Raw genomic sequence first — 26,461 nt, forward strand, 5'->3', positions numbered from 1 at the left:
GCAGGTTTTCATGTAAGGGCGTCGTCAAAGTCATCTTGGTCAACAAATCACAACTCACAACGGCTCTCTCGCATCAACAGCAAATGTCGGCTTGATGTGCGCTTGATTTCATCCAAGCACAGCCTGCAGCGGCATCCGTCATACGCTGTAGAAACAGCCAACCGTTTGAACCATTGTGTAACAGGCTTGTTTTATAACGGCTGCTGGTGTCCAGGCCGCTATAATCTCGCACGTACAACGTAGAGTACTCGCGACAGGCGTGTCCGAGGCCCGACCGTGTACCGTGCTTTCTCGTGTCTCTCTGGTCCGCGGAAACCACTTTCTCCTTTCTCGTACGTCGCACAATTGTTGATCATATTATCTAGTTAGTATTCTTACAATTCCTTTCTTTTTCTCCTGAACGCGATTCTGGTAGGGAGTGCGAGTTTTTACGTTGTACATGCGCTTGAACGTTGTACTAGATGTACATGCTGTATGTACTCCCACAGGCACCCCTTCCCGAGGAAAGCCGTGATAATTATTGGATGATCCATTTCCCATTCCTTCCCCCCCACACCGCGTTCCCGTCCTTCCACGTCGCGGCTACACGCCCACGCATCTTCATTCTTATCCCCCTCAGCTCTCTCCCCTCCCCCTCCCCTATTCCCCTTTTCTCGGTGCCCCATAACCCCAACCTGTCGTCCTCCCTCTCCCTCTGCATACCCACCTTACTCTACTACCTAAAAACAACCTATCCTTCATAACTGTCCAAGTCCACTAAAGGCCAAATACCTAAACAAACAAACAAACAAATCAACCCGTCGCATCCTCTCTGATTTCCGTCTTCCTGGCGTTCAACGTTACGCCGCATTTGAAGCCGGTTGTCGCCGTGAAGAGACATTTTGAACTTGCGATTCGGACGGCATCCCACAGTCATTTGGCAAGGAGGAGCGCCGGCGGGACTTTCTGCTCAAGCCGCGAAAGGTTGCCTTTTCTGCAATTTTCCCGGAAGAACTGTACAACGCATCTCTATCGCTAGCATCGTCCCAAAGTGCGAGCTATGGCATCTGTGACTCGCCAACCCTTTGCGCCCCTTGATGGGACGCGTCTACAGAGCTTGACCAGTTTGAAGAATAGACAGAGTGGTATGTATAGAAACCGGCTCGTGGTTCGATATTGTGCATCCCGCGATTGCCAATCGCCGCAGCTAACGTTTTAGCAGTTCTTTCTCCCAACTCGGGAGCAAAGCGGAAGGCAGTCGATCCAGTTGACACGGACGACTCGGAGAATGTCGACCCCGGCGCGTTTAAGCGAGCTAGGGGAAACAAGAGCCCGCTGTCCCAAGAAATCCTCAAACCGTCGTCCTATCTCCTGACGAGGACATCAACTCCCGTCAAAGACGCCGGAAGCGTCTTCACGCCCAAGAAATCCTCCGCCGCTGTTGCCTCCTCGTTCACCTCGCCGCGCCGTCGGGCGGTGCTTCAGCCCAAGTCACCGGCAAAGCTCTCCACCTCCACCGCCCCGCCGCTCTCCGCTCCCGCCGGCCGCTCCCCCACCCGTGGCAAGCGCAGTGGCATTCTCTCGAGCCGCCGCAACAACACCGGTCCGTACTCTCGCGTCGACCGGCCGCTCCTCAGCACCCCCTCCACATCCTCCGCCGCCGCGCCTTTCAGCCTCGACGCCGCACTCAAGGGCACTGTCCCCAGCTATGCCGCCCGCCAGTCCATCGCCACTCCAACGCCAATCCGTGCCCCCTCGCGGGCCTCCAAGCTCGATAATGATCTGCACGAGCCAGAAATGAAGGCATCCTGGTTCTTCGACATCCACGAGGACACCCCCGAGCAAGAGACGACGAACCTACTACAACACTCCACCTGCGTACTGGACATCAGCTCGGATGATGACACCGAGGAAAAGGCGATGCGCGCGCGCGCCGAGGGCCGCGACAAGGAGAACGTCCCACCTGCGGACGACGTCAGCCAGACTACCGCGAGTCGGTCTGTCAACTCGGCTGGCCAGACACGCGAGGACGACATGGTGGTTGAAAAGAAGAGAATCGCCCTGGGAGAGATGGACGCTTCTGCATTCTACGCGGCGGGGTGCGACGAGCGCTCGGTCATTTTTGTACCTGGCGACGAGGATGACGAGGTTGAACTCCAGGCTCGGGATCACGCTCAGGCTCAGACTGACGTGACGCCCACGCCGGCACCCGCTTCGCTCGACTCGGCGCCAGACGTCAGGCTAGGGGCCGTGCCAGGGACGAAGGAGACAAAAGAAACGTGCAGAGATGCAGTCGACGAACTGATGGGAAAGTCCAAAGGGCCTGCTTCCAAGGCCGTCGCGTCGAAGTCCTCTGAAGGCTCCAGTGAACAATTCGAACTCTGGGCGGAAGATGGAAGCTGAGGGCCAGCATACAACAGCCAACTTCGGAGGATTTTGGGCCTTTGTGCTTGTTTGCTCTTGTTGTTTCAGCCCTTTCTGTTTCTTTCCTGTTAATGAGTGTACGCTGTGATGTCTGGTCTGGTCTGGTCTCGGTTGGCGGAAAGAACTCGGTGTTGGCGGCGTTCGGCTTTGAGCCGGCTGGGTCATAGGGTCCGAGTTTGGCGGAAGGTATATACGGTACTGAGCAACCTGCGGTTGGTTGTCTTGGTGTTGCACATACTACGGGCCGCTTTCAATGATATTCTGCATTTGATTTTGATGCCACAATACAACGTCAACCTAATATCTCCAACTTTTGTGCGTCTGCCTTGGACAGTTCATATCCTGGCCTGATTGAATACACGTGATCTCTCTGATAGCACCAGACGCTGTACGTACACTACGAATACACTTCAGGGGCATCGGTCCCGTTCGGCTCCGTATGGCTCCACTCCGCCGATACGTACAGTACATACAGTGCGTGCGAGCTGACGCACTCACTCCATTCACTCTCATTCCGGGTCTCTGCTTTATGAGTCCCAACGGCGACCACACTTCTCCAGACGGTCACCCTGGGGCGACCTAAATCGATGGCTTCTATTAACGACTTGGCTACGGCAGCTATTGCTTCCTCAACAGCAGCGTCCGTCGTTGATGCGGAGCCGGGGGTGGCCACAGGCAGCGGAAACATGACTGCACCACCACCACCACACCCGACAGAGCCGGTGGTTGCGCGAGGGGCGTTGATCGTCCTGGAAGGGCTGGACCGTAGCGGGAAGACGACGCAGGTCAAGCTGTTAGAGCAACGGTTTGTGGAAGAGGGGCGGAAAGTCAAGGTCTGGAGGTTCCCTGGTGAGTACAAAGTCCTGCGCGGAACCACAGGTAGCCGGCTCATCAACGGCTCACACGTTTACAGACCGGACCACGCCGATCGGGCAAATGATCGATTCATATCTTAAAAGCTCAGTCGAGATGGATGACCATGTTATTCATCTCCTCTTCAGCGCCAACCGATGGGAAGCCGCGTAAGTCTAATTGTTTTAGTTTGTAATCTCCCTGTGCTTTCTCCCCCTTTCTTTTTTATTTTGTTTCCCGCCATGATCGTCACCACTAACCTCCCCTTCAGAAAAACAATCCGTAGCCTCCTGGCTTCAGGGACCACCGTACTCTGTGACCGGTACTACCACTCGGGCATCGTCTACTCGGCGGCCAAGCAGAACCCGGCCCTGACGCTGTCTTGGGCACGCGCCCCCGAGCTTGGCCTGCCCCGCCCGGACATGGTTCTCTTCCTCGACCTCGACGAGGCCACAGCCCGCGCGAGAGGTGGCTGGGGCGGCGAATTGTACGAGCGCGGGGAGATGCAGAAACGCGTGCGGGAATTCTTCTGGGGACTCGCCCGGGGACGGATAGGGGCAGACGGGACGCTCGGTGGGGAGGACCAACGGGCAGACCGGGAGTTCCGGCAAGAAGAAGAGGACCTGGTGGTTGTCGATGCCGGGGCGAGTGTCGAGGAGGTGGCTGAGTGCATCTGGGATAAGGTGAGGCCGCGTGTCGGGGCTGTAGAGAAGGGCGAGCTAGGGAGTTCCGTGCGGTCTGTGACGTAGCGTCTAATGCCGATGCCGTGACTTTATGAAGCTCTGACTGCTCACTGCTTTAGCGAAACGAAGCGAAAGAGGGAAAGCCATTAAATGATCCGTCTTAATCCCTAATTTCTAAGTTCCCCTGGTACTGTAGACGTCGCCAGGCCCTCCTCATTGTCCTCGTATTGTACACCTATGATACACATGGCACATGGCCCTCTACCCGATGCCGAATGGTCCTGTCTACTGGAGAGCAACCCGGGCCAGTATCCTCTCCCTGACAATCTTCCTCGCCACCTCGGCACCGTGTTGGAGGGAAATGGCCCCCACGATCGCATGCACAGCGCCATTCAGAACAACCTGAATACCGGAGCCGGCCAGATTCTCGGGCTAAAGGAAAGTGTTAATTCAAACGCCGAGTGAAGGGGAGTAGCTGGGCGAAGAGGTAGGCTATCTTACCAATCTCGGCTTCCACCTCAACACCTTATCGAGACCAACATCCAGAGCCAACCGCTCCACCTTCTCCCTCGAAAGGACGTCGCTCGGATGCTGGACGTTGAAGTTGTCGAGCTTGGCAAGAGCCGGGTGTTCAAACGGTTCCCGACCGTGCGCGTCCGGGGCGATGGCGCTCTGCTGGGGCGGGCTCGACATGATGCCCTGGGTGACCTCGAGAATAACGGCTTGACGGCCTGCAGACGAGACGAGACGATACGGTCAGATAAAATAGTTTGGTGGGGAACCCAATGCAGCAAAGATAACATACCCAGAAACGCAAGTCGATCATTGAATCCTCTCCTCCCGTAGTCGAAGCTCTTGTGCGTCACGGCCAACCACTTGATTTCCTCTGGCAGCAGCTTGTCGCCGTCACGGCCCAGGAGCCGCACGTACATCTGGTCCAGCTTCTTGGGATCCGAGTTGACGCTCCACACGCTCCGCGCCGGGTTCTTGGTGATGTGCGGTGAGAACGGCGCCTTCATGGCCTCTGGCGTGTAGGACCATCGTGGACGCTCCTTCTTCAGCAACTCCTCCGACCTCTCGGCTTCCTCAAGTTTCTCGGAGCTCTCGGTTTGTGTTCGGCATGTCGTCGTCGTGAAGGATCGGGACGTGCACTGCAAAAGACTAGGGGAGGATGATGCGGTGCGCGCAAGTCGGCCGTGCCGGAAGGCCAGTCTTGTCGCGGCGACTGCTGCTGATCGGGATCCGTTTGTCGCCATTGCGCGTGGAGAGAAGAAGTACGAGCCGCTCTAGTAATACATCCGTGTTGGAAACAAAAGAAAGAATCGATTGGGCAGCGGGGATATGTTGCTGGTGGTGAGCTCAGGGACGTAGAGCTCTGTCTCTCTACGAGTTGGTTCCGGGAAGGACTTTTTTCTGTGTCAAAGAGTAGCTTGAAGTCACGTGGGTTCGCGGTGTGCCAAGCAGCTTATATAATTCTGGGCTAGCTACTTGCGTACTAGTTCAAGCAAGGTCCAGTGGGTCTCAATAGCTCGACTCGTACTTGGCCTCGCGGACTCGCGGACCATCGCGTCCCTCGACGGTTGATCTCCCTTGCTGCCTCGAAGGAATTCTCAATTACTTCCCATTATATGCCACGCAGCTAAGTTTCAACTCGTCATGCTTCTATAGAATATTTGCCTTTATCGCGCCCTTGCAACGCTGTCACAATGTCCGTCCGGGCTGCTCCTAGTACCCCATCCTCCGTCGCACAGGGCGAGGGTTCGTCCTTGGCTGGCCGACTCTCCAAGGTTCTACCCAAGGGTCATCAGTTTGGTATCCAACACCTCTCCACACCCCCGACCCAAACCGACTCTCTCTACTCCGCTCCTCCCGGCGAAAGAGACGACAGGACGTACTGCGAAAACCATTTCCTGGCCGTCACGATTGATGCGAACAGGACCACTACGAGCCACGATCCCAAGGCCACCGCTACTGACACCGCCGTCACACCTGGCCCCGTCCTCGTGTTTGCCATTGAAGTTCTCATCTATACAACTGCTTATTCTAGCACCTTCTTCGTCTCCAAGGCCGACTCCACTGGCTACCTCGCGCTTCTCGACCTCCCCAAGGGCACGCCGTCTCCCCTCCGAGATATCTGCACGACGTTCTTGGCGCACCTCGTTCAATACCGGAAGCGAAAGGGCTTGCAATGCGTCGTCAGTCTGTTTGCCCGTGCTCAAGATCAATACCTGTTCCCACTCAGCGTACAAAACAAGACCAAGCACGTCCTCGATGACCGTGGACTCGTCCGGTGGTGGTGCCGCGTCCTCCATCCCCTCGTGGACACGTCATCCACGGGAGGCGCCTGGGCCGACGTGAAGGGCTACCTTGTCGTGCCGGGACTGGACAAGTACGAGACGCGGGCTTTCCTCCCTCGGACTGGCGACGGCGAGTCACGCTGGGTGCTGAACCACCCTCTCGAGAAGATCTCTCGCTACACGCGAGAATACGACTGGGTTCCCGCCCGTTGCCTCATTCCGAGTTTTCCCGACGATCCCAAATCACGATACCGCGACGAGCTCGACGAAGAAGCAAACAGATCCAAGCTGCTGCGAACAAGCGGCATGTGGAAGAGCGTCAGGTCGCTCGACCAGTTCTGGGAGATGATGGCCTTCCGGCAGGAATGTTCCAGCGGGAGACTGACGGGGTTTATCTGGGTCGTGTTTGATCCAGAGCGCCAAGGGAAGGGATCGAGAACTTCAACCGGTGCTGGTACGCTCAACGCACCAAACGCGCCGTCCACTCCTCCCAGTACTACGCCAGGGGAACCGTCGGCGGGGTTGTATTCCACGCCTCGGAAACTATTTCCCACATCAGGACGTACTCCAAAAGGGGTTCCATCCAAGACGAGACGCAGGGAGAAGGCGAAGCGGAAGAAGCGCCTCACGGGGCCCATCAGGCCTCGGCAGCCTAATATCAAGACGCACCAGCGCAACTACCTCCTAGACCACCCAACTTCGACAGCCTACTACTACTGGCCGTTGGATGGGCGGGGTCGTCGGATCATCGGAGAGCCAGGCTACAAGCGGTCTATCGAACTGCTCCTCCACCTGGACTTTTCCACCTTGGACCGGGCCAAGACCAGCACGAAGCGGTGGGTAAGTGAAGTTGGTATGGGCGAAGATTGGGTCGTTGACGTGGTCGGTACGCGCGAGTTGGCTGCGTCGAGCGGGATGCCGACAGCCGCGTCTGGTGGGACCGTCAACGATCTCTCGGGTCTTGTGAAGCGTAAGAGGGATCGCGGACCGGGAGTGGACGGGACGGAGCAGCCGACCAAGGTCAACGTATTGGGCGCTGGGCTGGTTCGAAAGAAGCCAAAGCAGTGACGGCGTTCTCTGTTGTGCTTGGTTGCGAAGTGGCAGCATTCTATGATTTCATGTGGGCACGATTAGCAGGTGGCGTTGGAACCGGATACCCCATAACCGCCGGATGGACTGGATTTCTTGGGATTACACAAATAGGGGGTTGGCGTTTCTTTTCTTAATATTTCCAGTTACAACGAATCAAGATGCTTTGTTAGTCTGACTGGCACTTTCCATCCGCAGCTGTTGACGATGGTGTTCAGTGGAGTCTTGGATCTCACGATCAAATGCATACCAATCAAGTGGTTCGATGATATGAGGTGATATGATGGACGAGTATAGGAATCAGGTCCGCGACCATACCCAGAGAATAATACATCGTCTGAGAAGTGCATAAGAAGCCCGTCATTGAATAGGGTCGGTCATGACAATTATCTACAGCCATTGATCGTGAAGGTATTGACATACTCTTCCTCGAGTTGGAATCAGAATGCCCGTTGGGATTGAGACGTCAACGTAGCATTCATCTTTATCAAGAACTGACCTTAAAAGGCGAAGAGACGTTTGAATGGGTGGATGATAGCCGAGAGACCGAACGGATCATAATTGCCAAGAGAGAAGAAGATATCATCGCTACGCTACGGTGGGTGAATTGAGGCGGTACGGTCCGAAGAGGACAAGCATGTAGATATAAAGTACCCAGGTATCGTATCATTGTGTCGAGAAGCAGAATAGGTAGAAACATACTAAGTATAAGTCACTGCGTAATACAATGGAATGTCACGATGACATGGCGGAAGTTGTGTCTCAGTTTCTGTTACGAAGTACTCGGTGTCTCAGGTGGCACGTGCGCCGTTACAGTATGTAATCAACTCAACCACTCTCACACATGATCTCACTTTAACATCGCGCTTCCTTCACCTTCACTCTTCCAGTAATCACGACACCAGATAAGCGACCCGACATTCATCCTAACAGTACCATCATCATCGTCATCCAAGATTCTCTAGTAACATCAATATCAAAATGGTAAGGCTTATTAGCCTACCGCGCGCCCTCCAGCGGCCGCCCATCCACACCATCGCCATCCATCCCCTCCTCATTCCCCTGCCCCTCCTCTCGCTCCTCACCGTCGTCGCCCTCACAATCCTCCCCGGCATCGAGATACCCATGCTCTACTCCCAATGCCATGCCCGCGCCCGCCTCCCCTCGGTGTCCTGGATCCCCGCCCTCGGCGCTCCGCTCTGCTTCATCCTCTCCTTCTTCCACGAGACTCTCGCCGCCGTCCGCTCCCGCGCCACCCTGGCCGTCATCCTCGCCTACCTCGCCGCCATGCTCACCGTCTCGCTCGTCGAATCCGCCCGCGTCGCCTCACGCCCCAATTGGCTCCTCCGCCGCCTCCTCTTCCTCTGGCTCGTCCTGGCCCTCGTCGGCGGCGCCATCGTCTGGCAGGTCCTCATCGTCGGCTCCTTTATGCTCCAGACAGGTCGCGAGGTATCCCGCCACCGCGACGCCCAAAAGGCTCTCGTCGCCCCGGCAGAGCACCGCGAGGGAGAGGAAACGGCGGCAGCAGAAGCCTCCGTGGAAGCTGCTGCTGCTGAAGCGGCTACCCCCGACTCCCTGACCCGCGATGCCATCCGCCGCAGACGCCTGGAAACCGACTCGGACGCCGTCGCCATCCCCGTCGCTGTCGAGCTCGGCTTCGTGCTTCCCGCCATCCTCATGTTCATCTACGATACCCCCGCCACCATAGGCCTCTGGCTCCTCTTCCCCGTCTGCGTGTCCGTCGTCCGCCGCGCCGTACGCGGCATTGTGGCCGCCACCATCTCCGTCCGTCATCGCCGCCGCGCCGGTACCGATGCCACCGACGAACCATCCCGCCCTAGCCGCCCCCGTACCCTTGACCTCGAGGCCAGCCGCCTGGGCCTTGCCCTCGTTTACGCCTTCCCCATCCTCCTCTCTGTCCTCGCCCACGTCTTCTGGATCTGGAGCCTCACCCGACGAGACGACCGCAAGAAGATGACCCGCGCCACCGCCGACTTCCTCCAACTCGACGCAGCCTTCATGGCCGTTACCTCGCTGTACTGGATCTTCGTCGAGGCCGGCTGGAAGCTGTTCCTCTACGTCATCGCCTCGTCCATCGTGTTAGGCCCCGGCGCTGGGCTCTGTATCGGTTGGATCTTGCGGGAGAAGGCCATTCGCGCCGGCTTCGAGGAGGACGCCGCCTCGGTTCAGCAGGGCGGCGGGGAGGGGAGCCCGCAGGTGGAGGGGCAGGAAAGCGGCGTTGCTCGGACCAGCCATGACGAACCTGCCGGGGAAGAGACACCTTTGCTGCGGTCAGATTGATATGCCATTGGTGCTAGGAACTATTGACCTTGTGTAGCTATAGCCGTCACGACGCATGCCTGTACGTTATTGAAATTGATTTCTTTTTTCCTTCGCCCTTATTTCCTTGTGCCGTGAGTCGAAGCAACCTGGGATCACGTTTATCCAATGCGCGAGGCACTCAGAGCACGAGAATGACCCTCCCCGACCAGGCGAACTCGCATATTGAGCGAGGATTACGACCACGGGCAATAGAGTAACCATGGGTATAATGCGAGACAGTGGTCTCATTGACATTCACTACGAAAACTGTATAGTGAAGAAAACAAACCCCTCTATCCAAGCTCCTCTCAACCCGTGGCTTATCACCCGCCGCTTGTCATGTACGTATGGGAGAGCCAAAATGCGCATCAACGCCGAGAGCATCTCCCCCGACACCCCAGTATACACTGCAAGTAAACAAAAGAGGCTAAAACGTGCTCGTACAGAAGGGAGCAATAGGGAAGAACGTAAGGGGAATGCACGAGACTCGTCTTGAGTGAATGGCGTCGAGGGATGTGACGACAAGGCCAGGGTAGGTGTGGAATCGTGGTAACATAGGAAAATAAAACAATAAAAAATGAAAAATAAACAAGTCGCATGGGTGGTATCATACTTAGGAAATACTGTGTCCAGTGTCGCTGTGGCCATCTCTTCCCAGCCTTTTTACGTGGGTTTTTCGTTTCACCGTATCCCAGCTCCTTTTCGTCGCCTCTGTGCTCCTTTCATGCCCCTCTCGTTCTCATTATCTTGAGACGGTTTTGTTTTTGTTTTCTTCTTTTTTTCTTTTTTTCTTTTTTGGTCTGCGGATCGCCCTCTTTAACCCGTCTTGGTGTCATTGCCTGAAGCTTCAATCTGCGACTGGGGCAGACCCTGGTCGGCGTCTTCCCTCCTCGTGCCCAGCTTGTCGCACCATTCTTCCGCACTCACAATGGTGCCGTCAATCACGCCGCTCACTTGGGTGATCATGTCCAGGCCTTCCTTGGCTAATACGAGCACCCGGTTCGCACCTTCCCGAGTCCGCTCTTCCAGTAGCATCGGTGACCCGTCAGCGCCCTGCTGTTGCTGTTGCTGCTGCTCAACCATGCTAGCGTAGCGGAAGCGCTGCGGCAGACTCGTCAGCTGTCGGTGGATCAGCGCCCGCGCATTCTCGGGCAGAGCACCTCCTGCATATCTCGAGACCGTGTCGATGGCAGCCTGTAGGTTCCGGAGAATCTCCGTCTTGAGAGCCGCGATCCGTGCCGCCAGGACCGTCTGGTCCTCCCGCGGCGAGCGCGGTTCCGAGCCACGGCCGTCTACATCCATTGTCTCGCCATTGGCGGCGGCGGCGGCGGCCTCGCCGTCGTCTTGCCCCGCCGACGCGCCGGCTTGCTCGTACTGCTCGAGCGTCGTCTTGAGGTTCGTCACCACCCCGCCGATGCGATCATTGGCGCGACGAAGCCACCGGAGGCAGTACTTCAGACTGCGCAAGCTCTCGTTGCTCATGGCCACCGCGAGGCCGGATGTCGAGACCATCAGTCGAGATCCCCTCATCTCGCTCGACGAGCTGCTGGGTCTGTCGGCATGTTCTTTATCTTGTTCGGTATATGCAGGCGAACGAGCGTCATCATATGCCGGAAGCGTTTCGACGGTGCTAGCCCGCGACAGCCGGCGGTCGGGAGTGAAGACGTACGAGTCGCGTGGCGAGTCGGTGCCCGTTGCGGGAGGAAGGGTACCGCCGGGTGCCGCATCGACAACGACACCTATCGTCTCCTCGCCCCTGTCGACCTTGCGCCTCTTGTTGGAACCGGCCTCGGCCTCGAGGTCGGTCTGATGATGACGCCTCCCGGCTCCTAAGAACCATCGTACTCCGCCCTCAACGCCAGTAGCTCGGCCAACGGAACCCACCGTATTGGCAATGGGTGTCAAATATCCCTCCACGTACTCTACGCTGGACTTGATTCGGGGCGAAAAGTTCTTGGATGTATTGTATGCAGACGTGGCGTTCTCAACGGTCGTAGCGAGGAGGGGGTGGGATGTGGTGAGGAGCGAGAAGAGAGGCTCGTGCTGGGGTGATTGACGAGCGGCGGAAAACCTCGATCCGCGGGACGGTGCCGACGAGCGAGCCGGAAGCGGCGTGTTTCGACTAGGAGGAGAGCTGACGAAGTCTGTGTGCGATTCCGGTTAACAAATAGTCACAAAAACACCCCAAACATCACTCGCACTACTGATCTAGGTAGTGCTACTCCTTCCTGAATGTGAACTTACCCGCTCTCAAGTCGCCAAGTGCTTCAGCGGCCATGCGAACCTCTGGATCATCTAGGCTCACGCTCACGGATCTACCCATGGTCAACCGGTCGGGCGACGCGGTACTGGTCGAATTGCTGGTACTGGCAGCGTCCACGTCCATCCTCGTGGCCGACGTGTCGGCGGCTTGTTGGGCATAGCCGGGGGTATAGTAGGTGGTAAAAGGGTTCATGCTTGGCCACGGGGTGATACTGTGTGTCGGCTTGGGCAGGGGCCGCTCGGGCAGCATCGCTGTCGCTGTGGTCGAGATGGACGACGACGGCCTGGACGCCGACGAAGAAGACGCAGTCGGCATCGACGACGGTCCTGGCACGGATGGCACAGCAGGAACGGGTTGTGGACCAGGCGGACCGGTCAGGGAAGAAAGGGAAGGTAGTCTATTGGGGGCGCCATCTTGACGAGTCGACGCGGGCAGGATGGGAGGAAGCTCGGGGGTCGGTAGGTCGGGAAAGGTGAGGGGCGCGGGACCGTGAGGGCGGGTATGCGACTGGGACTGCGGCAGCGACTGCGCGTACGAAGGTGGCGGCGGCAGCGAGGTATTGGCAAGCGAATCGAAGAGGTCGGGTGCTTTGGCCGAATCTGACTCAACTGGCCGGTCGGCGGGCCGGGGCAGCATGTGATTCTGATCCATATTGGAATGAATGGGTGGTGGGGCGAGGAACCCGCCGTATCTCTGCTAGGGGAATGCTGATGACATGTGAGGCGCTGAGACGACCTCTGTCCGTGTCTCTGAAGGCGCGATGGATGATGCCCTGCGTGGACGGGACAAGACGACGACGTGGTGAAGAGATGCAAAGGGCGGAAGAATAGGTGGGAAGAGAGGATGAAATGAACGGCGGGGGGGAAGATGCGATTAAAAAGAAGAGTAAGAATGGGGTCCCCTGTTGATGAAGAGTAGGTAGTAAGGTTATTAGGTGACGAGACCCAAAGGCAGTGGAGAGCGACAGTATAGTTTGGCTTGGGGGTGTGGGCGCAACTTATTAGGGTACTTGGACTCTCTTCTAAAGGGTCACTGGGCGTGGGAGCGGGACCCCCTCTTCATATACCTATTGCCTTCCCTAACGAGAGTTTCCCTCCCCCAAAGTCAAGGGTACGGTACGGTACCGGGACTATACTTTTTGTACTCTACGTTGCCAAGCAAGAATGAGCAGAGGTAAAGTAGTTGACAAGTTTCCACGGCGTACATATTACTCGTGCTTTGTGCTCAATAAATACAAAATTAATTTGAGTATTCTTAGACATCCGTCCTGGCGGTTTGTTGCGACTTAGGCCCGGGCCAAAGCCTCTACAAAGTACGATTGAAGGCCCACGTTCTCTCCCCGCGGCCAGACCTGGGCATGGCAATCACAAGGCTATTGAAAGCCATTCAACAGGCTGCCAGCTGAAAAGCAGGTGTCTCTGGACCCTTGAGAGGCCCACTCCAACCATCGCATCGTACTTGGCCACTGGATTCGACCCGAGGCACATGCTTATCTATACTCTGGCTTGAGAACTATTGGGCGTACCAAGGGAATTCTTGTACGATCCTCGGGTAGTCTTACGGAATCGTCGTGGAGGAGAAGAAGTGAGCAAGAATAAAAACCCTAGATAAGAGGACATTGTCGCCGATGTATAATGCCGAAATGAGAGACATGGGGAGGGGAGGAAAAAGACTAAAAAAAACACGGGGAGGCCCTTCACCGGAAGCACGTGTCAGAAGGTTTTTCTGGGGGGAAAAGCGTTTGCAGTGGATTATCACATGCGCGGAGGAGAACAGACATCCCTGGGAGTACTTATCCCAAAGGGGAAGGGTGCGGTCATAGTAACTTTCGTAACGAGTACTTATTCGTAACTCGCAATAGCATGGGCGAGGGCCACGCTGGTAAGACTAACAGATGCGACCATTCTTGTTCCCTCCCATCGTGAGTGTTTGTCAAAGAGTCCAGCGAATTTCTTCAAACCTTCGTCCGTACATAACGAGTAGAATGCCCAGTCGGCAATCGTCGACCTTTAAAATAAGTGTGCTCATGATGGAGGCGGTGTCCATGTCTCTCTTTGCATGTTTCGTTTACTCCGTGGAGGTCCAGATAGTTCGGAATTTTGAACTGGTGATCCAAAGTCGTCCCTCAGCCTTCTTCCATCTCGTGGACGGCGAAACTACGTCTAGCCCGTGGCAATGACGACAATCCAGATAGATAGCGGTCATTTCGGCATTAAACTCTGGCCACCCTTTGGGTCACCTTCACATTAACGTGTACCGGATAAAGACTAGTAGGATCGACAGAGTGGGCAATTGTGCTCAACCGGTCCATGTGACAGATCGTCGGGAAACCGTCATCCTCGTCGAGTTCAGAGGACGCACCAAGATGGCCAATGTCAAATAGCAAGCAGTCCTGACACTCCATGACTGTAGCATGACCGCCAACATTATTGGTCACCACCATGCAAGGGGCCGCTTGTTCTTCCTTCAATTCAAACGGCGTCAAAAGTTCCGAAGCTCGAGAGAATGCCATTCGGATGGGCGACGAATATGGAACATTTTGTCCACCCATGGAACGCCTCGGGTCGGGTTTGTCTCAGTTACAAACTGCCCTCTCAAATCGACCACGGAGTCTTCGTTTCTCGACACTTGAGAAAATATTGTTACATATCATTTCTACAGTCGATAAATGGAAGAAAAAAGAAAAGACGGAAACGTTGGAAAAAAAGACGGTGAATACTCAAATGTCTGATGCTTCTGACGCCGCCCACGCAATTAAAAGCTTCGCCTTTCGGCTAACGTATACAAGGGCAGCTCTTATGGCACCAGTCTGCGTAGCGCTTTCTTCCTCTACGCGTCTCGAAATCGCTTGCTTCATCAACGACATCACAACTGATCCCGACAGAATGTCGGTCCAGCTGTGGTTGGAATAATGAGCTGCACTGTCTAATGGACGCGGTTGTAGAAGAGAAGAGGAAAGAGAAAGGAAGCAGAGAAACAGGACGAGTTTTTACTAATAGTTCTGTGGAGGCAGGTCACGTGACTTGAAGCACATCCGGTCTGTGATGCTAGGTACCTGTGGTGGTCCGTGCATATCCCAGACACGACACCGCCAGGCACACGATATTGAACATCGTGGTCTCCATGTCCGTTGACACCACGACAGCCTTCATCCCCAACGGACAACGACGATAATCCAATAATTCGCTAACTCGCAGCTACACCCGGCGTCTCTATCTTCTCCACTGCATGGTACGGACCTATCTGGACACCTGAACCACCGTCTGGCCGGAGCGCCAATTACCGTCTACCCCGACCTCTTCTCCCATTTCTGTCCCTCACACAACATCCTCATCTCCGAGCTCGGCGTTGGCCCACCATGGCGTCAGCAATCTTCTTTCTAGATCTCAAGGGCAAGGTGCGTCTCAGTAGATCTCCCACCATAACAATGGGCAACAAGTCGGGATGAGTGCTGATGCTACGGCCTTGCGCCCAACAGACCCTCCTCGCCCGCAACTATCGGGGTGATATTCCCATGTCGGCGGTCGAAAAGTTCCCCATCCTCTTGAGCGAGGCCGAAGAAGAATCATCCGCCGTGCCACCATGCTTCTCGCACGAGGGCGTCAACTACCTCTACATCCGCCATAATAACCTCTACCTCCTCGCCCTGACCAAACGCAACACCAACGCCGCCGAGATCCTGCTGTTCCTCCACAAGATTGTGGAAGTCTTCACCGAATACTTCAAGGCGCTAGAAGAAGAGTCGATCCGGGACAACTTTGTCATCATCTACGAACTCCTCGACGAGATGATGGACTTTGGCTACCCGCAGACCACCGAGTCCAAGATCCTCCAGGAGTACATCACGCAAGAGTCCCACAAGCTCGAGATCCAGGCCCGGCCCCCGATCGCCGTCACAAACGCCGTCTCGTGGCGCTCCGAAGGCATCCGGTACCGGAAGAACGAGGTCTTCCTCGACGTCATCGAGTCGCTCAACCTCCTGGTGGGCGCCAACGGCAACGTCCTGCGGTCCGAGATTCTCGGCGCCATCAAGATGCGGTGTTACCTGAGCGGCATGCCCGAGCTGCGCCTCGGCCTCAACGACAAGGTCATGTTCGAGACCACGGGCCGGTCCACGCGCGGCAAGGCCGTGGAGATGGAAGACGTCAAGTTCCACCAGTGCGTGCGCCTCTCGCGCTTCGAGAACGACCGCACCATCTCCTTCATCCCGCCCGACGGCGAGTTTGAGCTCATGAGCTACCGCCTCAACACGCAAGTCAAGCCCCTGATCTGGGTCGAGTGCCTCGTCGAGTCACACTCGGGCTCGCGCATCGAGTACATGCTCAAGGCCAAGGCGCAGTTCAAGCGCAGGAGCACCGCCAACAACGTCGAGATTATCGTGCCCGTCCCCGATGACGCCGACTCCCCGCGCTTCCGCACCAACATTGGCTCGGTCCACTATGCGCCGGAGCAGAGCGCCATCGTGTGGAAGATCAAGCAGTTTGGTGGCGGCAAGGAATTCCTGATGCGCGCCGAGCTCGGTCTCCCCTCTGTCCGCGGCGACGACGAGCTCGGCGGCGGCATGACGGGTGGTTTTGGCGGAAGTATGGGCGGTGTCGGAGCTCCCGGCAAGGGAGCCAAGCGGCCCATCCAGGTCAAGTTTGAGATTCCCTACTTTACCACCAGCGGCATTCAGGTGCGGTATCTCAAGATTACGGAACCCAAGGTGAGCCATTTTCTATTACGGGACTCCTTTTTTTTCTTTTGTTTTTCTTTTTTTTGTTGCTGACTTGGCATTCTTAAGCTACAATACCCTTCGCTACCGTGGGTGAGATACATTACCCAGTCAGGAGATATCGCCGTGAGGTTGCCCGATGCAGTATGATTCAGTCGAGAGGTTTGGAGTATTGCAATCTTTTCACAGCCCGACTTACTATACCGTGGCTACTTAGGAGCCTCGAAGCGCGGAAAAAAACTACATCGGTGGCGACTACTGGACCCTGGCCGGCTTTCGTGCCGTGAAGCCCCGTCAGGCAACTTACCGTGACCTAAGGCTGGGCCTGGTGCCGCTGCCACGGGCAGAAGCGCAAGGACAATGCGCGGGAGAAAAAGGGGGCGACATTGTGGCAAGAAAACTGGTCAGAGACATCCAAAAACGGGTTTCAAGACGAACCCCACGGAGAGAGCAGGTGCGGTATAGAATATAGGAATTGAAGGATGAGGGATGATGGAAGGCACCGCGCAGTGTGGCATACTCGTCGTCGACGGCCTTCGACTCCGGTCGAGAAAATGGGGCGGTGGAGTGATTCCATAGAGCCCGTCGAAATGTCCGACAAATATGGGACGAGAGCATGCATGAAGATGACAAATATATTAATTTCTCCATCTGCCGCCGTTGTTGAGAGGTGCCTCCCTCGTCGACGACCGCGGTCAGTTCAGACTGGGTCTTTGCAAGTCCATCGGCATGGAGCCCCGGACGAGGTTACACATACGGACAATAAATTGGCATTGAGATGAACAGCGCGTAGAATTGGCTTCTCCCTTTGGTTGGAGTATATGTTCAAGGTAGATAGGTTTGGGGTGGCTGGATGCCAAGCGCAGTATGGGGTCTCGCTGGAGTTCAGCACTGCTGCCTCAGCCGGGTGCAAGTCGGGGATACGCCCGGGGCCAGGGTGACGACGGGATGAGAGGTGCGTGGTCAAAAGAAGGCACGAAGATGTGGCTCCGTTGGTTTCATGGGACGGCGCCACAAAATGGCATCAGTTCCCGGTTCTTGGCTTCTTGGAGGCTCCCTGGGTTCCAGTCTCAGAGTCAAGGCCCTGCGTCTGAGATGGCAGCAGTGAAATGGCCTCCTGCAATAACAACTTCTCTCCAAGCCTGACTTGGACAGCCATGCGGTGTCGGTGGGCGAGATCGTCCCTGGCCAAAAGCGCCTGGTCTTCTTGAGACGTAGTAGGGTACTGCGCAAGCCTGGCATGCAGGGCCTTCGCGACGACGGCGTTCCGAATGTCGTCTCTCTTGCGCTTATCGGGGATGCTGCCGGGGTTCATCTTCTTCAAGACCTTGAGAAAGGCTTTGATCTGTTCATCTAGTTCGGAGGAGATCTCGCGAAGCACGGGCGTCTCGGTTAGACGCCCTTCTGAGTCGGGATCGCCGGAGTCTCGTTCGATGATGAAGGAATCCTCAACCTCATCGTCGTCTATTTGAGATTGCTAGGGGGAGGGTTAGTTAAGCCAGGTCGACGGTTGATGAAAAGAAAAAAAATGGTCCTACCAGTTGATTCCAGACATCATCAGAAAGATGAAGGTGGTCCTGGAGGATTTTGCAAACCAAAGTCCAGGGGATTTCCACGATATCGTACCGCTGGTGCTCCGGGGTAACGTAACCGTATCGCCGCAGAAGCTCTGAAGTCGGTAGAGGGCCATAATAGTTGAGAATCTCCGTGCCGGCTTGAACAGTGGAGCGAATAGCCGCGACTTCGAGGGCTTCGCCGTGGTTTACATGAGCCTGGGCAGCATGTTAGCAAGTTTGCTACGGTGGTCATGGAAAGGGGAAGCATGCATTGAACTCGGCATTGGCATTCAGGGTGTCAGCCATGGGGACCATGCCCAACATGGTCTGGCCCTCTCTGTCCTCGACCCAGCCGTCTTCATCCTCCTCTTCGGGTGCATCGTCGTTCTCCAAATCAAAGGCGTATGCCATGATGGTGCTACCCATCCGATGGGCCAGTTGAAGAAGCCCGTCGCCGCTCAGGTGGGTAGCCCCTGGGGGATAAAAGACGGAAGGGTTTTGCAAGACGACGGGAAGAATCTTGGAGCGAAGCATGGAATCGCTTTCCTGCTTTCCAATCTTTTCGGGGGTCAGAGAAGTGCCTTGGAGCTCCTTGAGTTCCGAGTCGGACCAGAAGATGGGCGTGTCGAACTGGTCCGGGAGAACGTCAAAGTAGGGCTGCCACCGGGACGCATCGCCTTGCAGGTACTCGTACAACATGACGAGAATGAGTGCTCCCCAGGAGTCCAACCCGGAATCGAAATCATCGTCATCATCGCCAGGGTTGGTGCTCACAGAGCTGCCGAAGACGCTGGGAAGTTTCTTTGGGAGTTCAGACGTCAGGACATTGAGAATGGCGTGTCTGGGGATGGTAAACAGGACGGTCTCTTGGGGGATGTCCTTGGTAGCGACTAGATGGGTTCGGTCAGAATGGGCAGAAGTAGAATAGATAGACGCCAGATATGGGTCATGGTCGCTCACCGATGCCACGACCAGCTCCACGATGCCGGAGGTCAACAATCTGTAAAAGATCTTCGCGAAATTGGCCGCCAACGGATGTGAACCACGCCAGGAAGCGGTCTGAGGTTGCCTGGAAGTCACCCATTGCAAATAGGTCCGGGATTGATAATTCAATCGTATGTGCTTTGTAAGTGTGATGGTTAGAGATGAGTTGATCAGTTGAGTTATGGACCTCGCGGTTTTTTTCGTACGGAGTAGAGGGGAAAAAAACCTCATGCTAACAACCCCGGTCGCCATCCAAACTATTCCGACCCCGTTCTCTTTGAAGCAACTTCTTCCCTTCTTCCCTTCTTCCCTTCTTCCCTTAGAAACACGGTTTACTACTCCTATAAACCCGAATTAAAAGTGAGCTCACGTTTGAACGAATAAATGGCAAACGCATTGCCGCGAGATGGAGGACAACAAATAGCGACAGTGGTGATAAACCACGGACGGTATCTATATACACATTGAATATAGTTATAATTGCTCAATTCCACTTGTACAATAACAATAATACAGTTGTAAAACACGATACAATCAAAGCAGGATTGCAAAGATTCTCGTGATACCCATAGAGGACAAGGATACGACGAAGAACACATAGGATGTTATAATCGCCGGACAGGCTCCTTACCGCATAGGCAGCGTCGACGGGGTCGCCAGGCTCTTTACCAATCCTGAGAAGACTGCCAGGCCAGCTCGTCGAGTCCGCCCAAGGCCCTTATCCCTGACAAGATGCTGAGCGTCGGCTCTACTACGACCAAGAAGAGCATCTTTCCAACTGAGGCTTGAAAAGCCAAAGACCCAGATGATTTCAAGATTCTGGAACTCGCATGTCCCAGCAGCCGTGTGCTCGACCCATGGGCCATGGCTTCATTCTTTGAATTACTCCAGGTGTTCTCAACGCAAGTAACCAGAGCTCGACGTATCCGGCCTGTCCTAGATTCAACTCCAGGCATATATCCGTATCCCAGCCATCGAATTGCTCCTGAATATATATATATATATATATATGAAGCCCCAGGATCGATTGTGCTCCAAAAGACAACCATTCCAACGCCTTTGGCAACCGCCACTCCCCTTCCCATGTCAGTACCACTCGCCTAATCGTCAGCAATAGTTGTAACGTGAATTACGGCATCAATGTAAAGCCGGTTCTGCACCGAGCAAGCCACCCCCGGCCGCACCTTGAACATCCCGTTCGGCCCAATCACAAAATCCTCCACCGCATCCATGCGGACACGCACCTTGCCCGTGGCCAGCGAACACAGTCGCATCTTCTCCTCCTCCGCTGCGAACTGGGTCGAACTGCCCGGTTTGAGCACCACCACGTTGAAACTAACATCGTTGGACACGGGAATCGCTCGGTTCGACGTCAAATACGAGTTGGAGAAGGCGATATCTGTGTTTGTGGAATCCGCGTTAGTTTTGGACAAGTTGAGACTGGGCCTCTCTTTTCTTTTCTGCAAATGGTAGAACTTACTGTCGTGTGCCGGTTCTGCTTCATCGCGAATCCGACCTGGTGCAATCTCCCAGTCTTCCATCTCCAACATATCTGCCGATATCGTGGGCTGCCCAGGGTTGATCACGCTATCGGGCCATGACGGTTTCCGTGAAGATTTCAATGATGCTGGCCTTGCCAACGCAACCGCCGTCGTGACGTCTGTGCTGGACCCTTCCAGCCTGGCCAGTCTCGTGCTCCGCACCGGACGTGCCGATCCAGCTCGCTCTGGCGGTGGTGCCTGCGCTGACACCAAAGGGGCCGGCGCAGGGGCAGGGGTAGAGGCAAAGGCCGAGTCAGGGCCCGCATCATCCGTGAGGACGTCGTTTTCGATGGGCCCTTTCGGGCCCGGTTTTTCAGGAATAAACGAACAGATATTGCGATGGCGTCTGTTGTTGGATCGAAACCAACACCCTGCGCAGCTGCCCTTGCATTTTGTCTGGAGTTCCAGGGACGCCGCTTTCGGGAGCACGATGCACAGCCTCCAGACTCCCTCGCCTGCCGCGCAGACCTGGCAGGGCCCGTCCGTCGAGATATCGCCCGTAAGGTACAGAGCTACAGAGTAGACAAGCGACGGACCCCAGACTGAAAGCTTATAATGTCCCCCCCAGCCCGGAGGCAGGTCCCGTTGCCGCGGTAGATCGAAGAGCTCCGTCATGTTACCCCTATCCGGGATTCGTAACCGGGGACCGAAATGCTGGGCTATATACTCAAGCACCGGGCGTGGACCCGTCAGCGGCGCGGCCTTGGCGCCCATGTGGCTTTGGTCATCGCCAAATCCATCCGGCCCAGTACTTCCGCGCCGCTTCGGGGCGTGTTTCCGGGAAGACATGCGCTTGCGAGCTTGCTTCTTCGCTTTGTTTTGCATATGAGTGGTATGAACCGAGATGGTCGGACGGACGGGAGGCGGCTCGTCGGGGTCCGGAGACTCTGTCGATACCACAATGGGCACAGATCTGCCTCCCGGTCTGCTGTAACGGCCTACAAACGTGAGGGTCCCGTCACCGTTGTCATTAAACGTCTCATGGTGGTGTTTTGCCTATACAGCGCCATCTTGTCAACGGTTGCTCGGCCAGGAAAGCGGGGAGGAAGTGGAAGGACAACATACGTTCATGTGAGCCCCGAGTCTCTGAACTGTACCTAACAAGGTTCTGCAATCGCGAACGGGGCAAACCCATTGGTGGTCAGGGTATGCGGGATCGTAATAAGGGCGGTAGCCTGTCGGCAACACGGCCCCAGAGGTTGGTTCAGATTTACCATCGGGATGTTTCCATATGTTGTATGGCCGTTCTCCGTCCATAGTCGTGAGGATGGGTTCCAAAAGGGACGACTTTCCGCCCGTTCTGTCCCGCGGGTATACGCCTGACCGGTCCGCAATGTATCCTTCGTCTTGCGATTGCAGTGCAGTTTGATCCAAGCTGCTGTCGTCCGCGTCCTCGTCTTCCCCTTCCACTTCCTCGTCTACCTCCTCGTCCTCATCCTCTACCTCGCCCTCGAGATCGTATTCAGATTCGGAGGACGATGTCGGCGGCTCAGTCTTCCGGCTAATGGTAACGAAGGTTGGGCGCGTTGTTCCACTGGCGGGGTACCCGTTACCCGGAGCTCGGGTGGCTGACGTCGACGCAGGCTGAATATCCTCTGCTGCCGGGGTTGTCAGACTGTCCCAGTCCTGCTCGTCTTCGACTGACGTCAAGAAGGATGTTATCTTTCCAGCACCAGCGGCCGACTCCGTATGACGACGCTTGTGGCTCGGAAACCCTGGTGCAGGGTCTCCAGGTGATCGCTTTCTGTGGAGGGCTGAATGAACCATCATAGATTAGTCATGCGCGCAGAAACATTGACCCCCGTGAAGGCAATGCATAGAAGAAATTGTTTGGGAATAAGGGAAATATTCTGACCTCGGATCCCGTCTTCGGCAGTGTGGTCTCGGACGAGGCGACGAGAGGCCACCGTCGGAAGTTGGGATGGAATATCAGACTCGGAAGACGACGATGAAGACACTACCGTCGTGTTCTTCGTGGAAGCGCGACGTTCCGTGAGAGACGTCTGCCCGCTGACGCCGTTCGTGGCGGCGCTCCGTGGGGGCTTCCCGGATATGGACGGGGAGCTAGCATGGTTATTCTCCCACTTCTTCTGCAGTGACTGAATCCTAGAGCTGTCCGAAAAGGAAGGCTTGCTCGAATTGGCAACGTCGCCACCGGGCTTGCTCGCAGCAACAGGCGGCTCGCTCTGGAGGGATGACGGGCGGGCGGTTTGGGCCGGGTCAGATGCAGGCGGGGCAAGGTCGCTGACCACGCGGGCCGGCTCTGGGCTCGGCGGCGATACGTCGGGTTCTCCTCCACTCGGTTTCGGGGTCGAGGTTGCCCTGGCGATCAGGCGAGATGCGTAAGCAGCAGGCGTCGATCCAACTGCATCCGCGGGGAGAGTCAAACCACCTTTTCCCTTGGAGGGGGTGTTCGAAGCGTTGTTATCGTTTCTTGGACCTTGTAGGAGCGAAGTCGCCCAAGGGGGGACGAGGGGCGAGCTGTACATGACGCCTGAAGAGCCGTTCACCCGGTCCTTCAAGGTAGACGAAGAACCGCGAGATTGGATGGTGGATTCGGTGGAAGAGAGGCGCGAGGGGAAGGTCTCTAATCGCAAGTTTGGAGCACACAGCGTAAAAGGACGAGATGAGCTAGACTGATGTCTCGACTGGAAAGACCTCGACCTGAGCGTAGCTGATCCCTGGTGCGAGGCAATGGACCCGCGGTCCGACTACTGGCAGCGGTAAAGGCAATAGCAATGATAATCGGGGGGGGGGAGACGGGGGTTTCGAGCCGTAGAATGTTAGCTTCTAAGTTCTAGAGCGCCCAGACGAGAACATGGACTGAATATAGAGCGATTGAAACCCTGGGAGAGTCGAGTCGGGCGAAGACGGGCTTTTGTCTCGGGGTTCTTTTTGAAGAAAAACCTGGCGCAACGAAACGAAGTACTTCGTAGTGTACGAAGTAGACGCGACTGGTCTGACGCGACTACACGGGACCTTATCAGATAAGGTGGAGAGTCTACGACGCAGGTACTTCGCTTCGTACCTTCAGATTTAAGAAGGGACGACCCACCGAGCATACGAACCTACCCGAGTAGATACCGCTCGATAATTGATTGCAGTCATGAAATAATACCTAGGTAGCCAAGATATAAAACTGGTGCTCAATACCATACCAGGTATAACAGACGTACAGCGTAGAGTAACTCATCGTACGGCTGAGGCGAAATGAACCCACGTGTGGGACAAGGCTGAAATCGATTTAGAACAGCAAGAGAAATTGGGCACGGGAAAATGCCTTGCGCCCAGAGCAAACCAACCGAACACACTACGTGATATCAAGACATAGACAGTCTTATTGATCGATTCGCTGTCCGATCCGTAGAAAGTTGATTACCACATAAAAGAGCAACCGAAATTCACACTATCCGTACATCTATCTCCGTCCTGCCTCTGCCGTGACCTACTGATACAAGAACCGGAAACGGGCTTCTATTACTGCCCACCAGCCTTCTTCGCCGCCGACCTGCGAATCGCCGCCGCCCGCGCCTTGGCCTGCTGTTCAGCCTGCTTCTTCTTCTTATCCTTCTGTGCCTGGATCTTCTGCAGCCGCTCCTCCTCCGCGCGCCGCTGCGCCGCCTTGGTCCATTCGTCCAGCTCCTCCGCCTCCGTCTCCATCGACTCCACGCCCCGTCGTCTGGCCTCGAGCGCCTGCTCCGCCCTCCAGCGCCTCGAGCGGAACCGCGCGCTGCGGCTGCTCCGCGGGCCCCGCCCGCCCTTGGTCTTGGTCACGCCCGTGAGCTTCACGAGCCGGCCGATTCGCCAGTTGTCCTCGCGGTACGAGTAGTCCTCGCGGAGCCGCAGCACCCGTGCAGGGCCGTTCCGCGATGCAATGCCGCCCACGCGTGCGGCCGTGCCGGGCCGCACCACCGTCGTCGGGATGCCGGATGCCGACATCTCGGGCTGGGAGGGCCGCTCGACAATCGGGTGCGAGGTCATGCCGAGCCGCCGCTTGCGTTCCATGTGCGGTGGGTAAGGGAGCACGTCGTCCTTGTTGAAGACGACGCCGATGTATTTCCGCTTCGGGTGCCGGGCTGGGTCGCGATAGTACTTGACGTAGCCAGCAGCCATGGCGTGGATCGTGTGGTCGCGGCCCATGATGCAGTTTTCGCCGGGCCACCAAAGGGTGCCGCGTTGCTTATAGAGGATGTTGCCGGGGATAACATACTGGTCTAGTAAGATTGGCGTTGTCAGTGTCCATGTCAATGTGTTGACCGTGACTGTAGTCGAGACGACAGGCAAAGCCAGCCCGCCTTAAGTAACATACCTCCAGTACGCTTGGCACCCAGCTTCTTCGGAATGGTCCTCTTGGGCTGCTTTTTGTACTGTCCTTGTGATTTGACTGAGGCGTATCGTCGGCCAGATACCAGGGCGTTGTTGACTTGGATGCGTGCTCGGGAAGCGCAGTCCGCGGTGACAGGCACGGCTGGCCTTAATAACCCGGACACAGCTGCCCGAATAGGCAGCTGCAGTTGGAATAGACGCATCAGTATTTCGGCGTCGTGGCGCCCATTCGTGTGAAGGGTGAAAGAGGTGCGTGAGCTGGAAGTAGACTCGATTCAGTCGTGTTCGGCTGTTCAAGCTTCACTTCATCTCCTGGGATGGAGTTTTTCCTTCCTCACCTTAGGTATCTTAGCCTTAGTCATCAACCGCAACGATAAGATAACAATAAAATGGGTGGGTCCATGATCAATGGATCTGGACAGCTTCCAGTTGCCAAAAGTAGATAGGTACGGATAGCGACACGGGAATCGCATCGAAGATGAACACGTTGTTTCTATACCGTTGAACCACCAAGCCACCTCATTCCGCGTATCCGTCATCATTCTCTCCACCATGCGCTCAACATTCTCTTCGCTTGCCCTCGTGCTTCTGACACTAGTCGCCGCAGCACAGGCGCAGTTCGGTTTCTTCGAGCAAATGTTCAGCGGCGGCGGCGGCCAACAGGAACAACAACGGCAGCAAAATGTCCCTAGCGACGCGGCGGGGTACCGCCGACAATATGATGGTTGTAAGTCACTCCAAAGCCAGCGGACGGACCAAGAGCAGAAGGACAAGTACAACGAGCTAACGAAACCACCTCCGTCCCTCCGTCATCTTAGCACACTGCGACAAGTACCTCTGCCCGGACACCCTGGCCTGCGTTCACTTCCCACACCACTGTCCCTGCGCCTGGTCGAATCACGAAGAAAAGTTCGAACTAGCCGAGGGCCATCGTATCTGCGTTTCCAGAGGCGGGTTTGCCGAGGGCGAGGCTGCCAGGAAGGTTCAGCTGGCGCGTCAGGGCAAGTTGTAAAGGGACAGGCATAGGGTGACGCCTAGGATTGGGCTGGGTATCATGATCATCACATGATAATGCATTGGATGAGCTCCCAAGATGGCATCGAAATGTTTCAACGGGCAACATGCATTCCGACACATGGGTCGGTCACTTAGATGACTTTGGACAGTCGGCATTCAAACGAAAAAAAAAGAGTTGATTTACTATTCTGATTCACTATCCACGCCGTGGACGGCAGGGTGGTAGCAATCAAGTCCAGACTGATGTGGGATGATACAGTTAACGAAGAATTACACTGCGACAACAATACCAGAGCGTCCTTGAACGGAGTCGGTGTCTCCTCAAACGCCATGGGTTGGGGTGACGAAGAAAAATAAAGAAGTAGAAGCCCAAAAAAGGTCCGAATCGCTGCCTTGCCATGCTTTAACGCCCCA

At 55.9% G+C, this 26,461-nt stretch overlaps 12 protein-coding genes across 12 annotated transcripts; 7 read left to right on the plus strand and 5 right to left on the minus strand.

Moving 5' to 3' along the window:
* Positions 1–656: 656 nt before the first annotated feature.
* Positions 657–2,776, plus strand: ACRALDRAFT_1077027 (uncharacterized protein). Its single transcript, XM_071018579.1, has 2 exons — positions 657–1,124; positions 1,202–2,776. Exons 1-2 carry the CDS (start codon positions 1,040–1,042, stop codon positions 2,380–2,382), a joined length of 1,266 nt encoding a protein of 421 aa, XP_070873786.1. The 5' UTR covers positions 657–1,039; the 3' UTR covers positions 2,383–2,776.
* Positions 2,777–3,089: 313 nt separating this feature from the next.
* ACRALDRAFT_1034668 (uncharacterized protein) lies at positions 3,090–4,004 on the plus strand (the record flags this gene model as incomplete). The annotated part of the gene is made up of 3 exons (XM_071014976.1): positions 3,090–3,252; positions 3,317–3,425; positions 3,527–4,004. The coding sequence occupies 3 exons, from the start codon at positions 3,090–3,092 to the stop codon at positions 4,002–4,004; spliced, it is 750 nt and encodes a 249-aa protein (XP_070873787.1).
* A 219-nt stretch (positions 4,005–4,223) lies between these two features.
* Positions 4,224–5,194, minus strand: ACRALDRAFT_2107447 (mitochondrial 54S ribosomal protein mL57; the record flags this gene model as incomplete). The annotated part of the gene is made up of 3 exons (XM_071023336.1): positions 4,224–4,370; positions 4,440–4,669; positions 4,744–5,194. 3 exons carry the CDS (start codon positions 5,192–5,194, stop codon positions 4,224–4,226), a joined length of 828 nt encoding a protein of 275 aa, XP_070873788.1.
* A 375-nt stretch (positions 5,195–5,569) lies between these two features.
* ACRALDRAFT_1064576 (uncharacterized protein) lies at positions 5,570–7,523 on the plus strand. Its single transcript, XM_071016998.1, has one exon. It carries the CDS (start codon positions 5,645–5,647, stop codon positions 7,301–7,303), a length of 1,659 nt encoding a protein of 552 aa, XP_070873789.1. The 5' UTR covers positions 5,570–5,644; the 3' UTR covers positions 7,304–7,523.
* A 782-nt stretch (positions 7,524–8,305) lies between these two features.
* Positions 8,306–9,625, plus strand: ACRALDRAFT_1057582 (uncharacterized protein; the record flags this gene model as incomplete). Its single annotated transcript, XM_071015916.1, has 1 exon — positions 8,306–9,625. One exon carries the CDS (start codon positions 8,306–8,308, stop codon positions 9,623–9,625), a length of 1,320 nt encoding a protein of 439 aa, XP_070873790.1.
* An 837-nt stretch (positions 9,626–10,462) lies between these two features.
* On the minus strand, positions 10,463–12,560 carry ACRALDRAFT_1071426 (uncharacterized protein; the record flags this gene model as incomplete). Its single annotated transcript, XM_071017862.1, has 2 exons — positions 10,463–11,790; positions 11,891–12,560. 2 exons carry the CDS (start codon positions 12,558–12,560, stop codon positions 10,463–10,465), a joined length of 1,998 nt encoding a protein of 665 aa, XP_070873791.1.
* Positions 12,561–14,575: 2,015 nt separating this feature from the next.
* ACRALDRAFT_1064578 (uncharacterized protein) lies at positions 14,576–14,836 on the plus strand. The gene has a single exon (XM_071016999.1). The coding sequence runs from the start codon at positions 14,633–14,635 to the stop codon at positions 14,819–14,821; it is 189 nt and encodes a 62-aa protein (XP_070873792.1). The 5' UTR covers positions 14,576–14,632; the 3' UTR covers positions 14,822–14,836.
* Positions 14,837–15,267: 431 nt separating this feature from the next.
* ACRALDRAFT_2042643 (uncharacterized protein) lies at positions 15,268–16,773 on the plus strand (the record flags this gene model as incomplete). The annotated part of the gene is made up of 3 exons (XM_071021268.1): positions 15,268–15,306; positions 15,388–16,614; positions 16,693–16,773. The coding sequence occupies 3 exons, from the start codon at positions 15,268–15,270 to the stop codon at positions 16,771–16,773; spliced, it is 1,347 nt and encodes a 448-aa protein (XP_070873793.1).
* An 874-nt stretch (positions 16,774–17,647) lies between these two features.
* ACRALDRAFT_1057585 (uncharacterized protein) lies at positions 17,648–19,263 on the minus strand (the record flags this gene model as incomplete). The annotated part of the gene is made up of 4 exons (XM_071015917.1): positions 17,648–18,100; positions 18,162–18,395; positions 18,450–19,069; positions 19,140–19,263. The coding sequence occupies 4 exons, from the start codon at positions 19,261–19,263 to the stop codon at positions 17,648–17,650; spliced, it is 1,431 nt and encodes a 476-aa protein (XP_070873794.1).
* A 761-nt stretch (positions 19,264–20,024) lies between these two features.
* Positions 20,025–21,225, minus strand: ACRALDRAFT_1077033 (uncharacterized protein). The gene is made up of 2 exons (XM_071018580.1): positions 20,644–21,225; positions 20,025–20,562 (listed from the first exon to the last, which is right to left on the minus strand). The coding sequence occupies exons 1-2, from the start codon at positions 20,711–20,713 to the stop codon at positions 20,264–20,266; spliced, it is 369 nt and encodes a 122-aa protein (XP_070873795.1). The 5' UTR covers positions 20,714–21,225; the 3' UTR covers positions 20,025–20,263.
* A 2,798-nt stretch (positions 21,226–24,023) lies between these two features.
* ACRALDRAFT_1077034 (mitochondrial 54S ribosomal protein bL27m) lies at positions 24,024–25,330 on the minus strand. Its single transcript, XM_071018581.1, has 2 exons — positions 25,014–25,330; positions 24,024–24,918 (listed from the first exon to the last, which is right to left on the minus strand). The coding sequence occupies exons 1-2, from the start codon at positions 25,231–25,233 to the stop codon at positions 24,182–24,184; spliced, it is 957 nt and encodes a 318-aa protein (XP_070873796.1). The 5' UTR covers positions 25,234–25,330; the 3' UTR covers positions 24,024–24,181.
* A 252-nt stretch (positions 25,331–25,582) lies between these two features.
* ACRALDRAFT_2028048 (uncharacterized protein) lies at positions 25,583–26,042 on the plus strand (the record flags this gene model as incomplete). The annotated part of the gene is made up of 2 exons (XM_071020507.1): positions 25,583–25,757; positions 25,849–26,042. The coding sequence occupies 2 exons, from the start codon at positions 25,583–25,585 to the stop codon at positions 26,040–26,042; spliced, it is 369 nt and encodes a 122-aa protein (XP_070873797.1).
* Between the last annotated feature and the right edge of the window lie 419 nt (positions 26,043–26,461).

The sequence above is a fragment of the Sodiomyces alcalophilus genome (assembly GCF_042370955.1).
Source record: "Sodiomyces alcalophilus JCM 7366 unplaced genomic scaffold ACRALscaffold_5, whole genome shotgun sequence".
Lineage (NCBI taxonomy): Eukaryota > Fungi > Ascomycota > Sordariomycetes > Glomerellales > Plectosphaerellaceae > Sodiomyces > Sodiomyces alcalophilus.

Coding starts and splice junctions, on each gene's coding strand:
- ACRALDRAFT_1077027 (XM_071018579.1), top strand. CDS start 1,040: ATGGCATCTGTGACTCGCCAACCCTTTGCGCCCCTTGATGGGACGCGT. Junction 1,125..1,201: donor TTTGAAGAATAGACAGAGTG/GTATGTATAGAA, acceptor ACGTTTTAGCAG/TTCTTTCTCCCAACTCGGGA.
- ACRALDRAFT_1064576 (XM_071016998.1), top strand. CDS start 5,645: ATGTCCGTCCGGGCTGCTCCTAGTACCCCATCCTCCGTCGCACAGGGC.
- ACRALDRAFT_1064578 (XM_071016999.1), top strand. CDS start 14,633: ATGTCTGATGCTTCTGACGCCGCCCACGCAATTAAAAGCTTCGCCTTT.
- ACRALDRAFT_1077033 (XM_071018580.1), bottom strand. CDS start 20,713: ATGTTGGAGATGGAAGACTGGGAGATTGCACCAGGTCGGATTCGCGAT. Junction 20,563..20,643: donor AGCAGAACCGGCACACGACA/GTAAGTTCTACC, acceptor CCACAAACACAG/ATATCGCCTTCTCCAACTCG.
- ACRALDRAFT_1077034 (XM_071018581.1), bottom strand. CDS start 25,233: ATGCGTCTATTCCAACTGCAGCTGCCTATTCGGGCAGCTGTGTCCGGG. Junction 24,919..25,013: donor GGGTGCCAAGCGTACTGGAG/GTATGTTACTTA, acceptor CAATCTTACTAG/ACCAGTATGTTATCCCCGGC.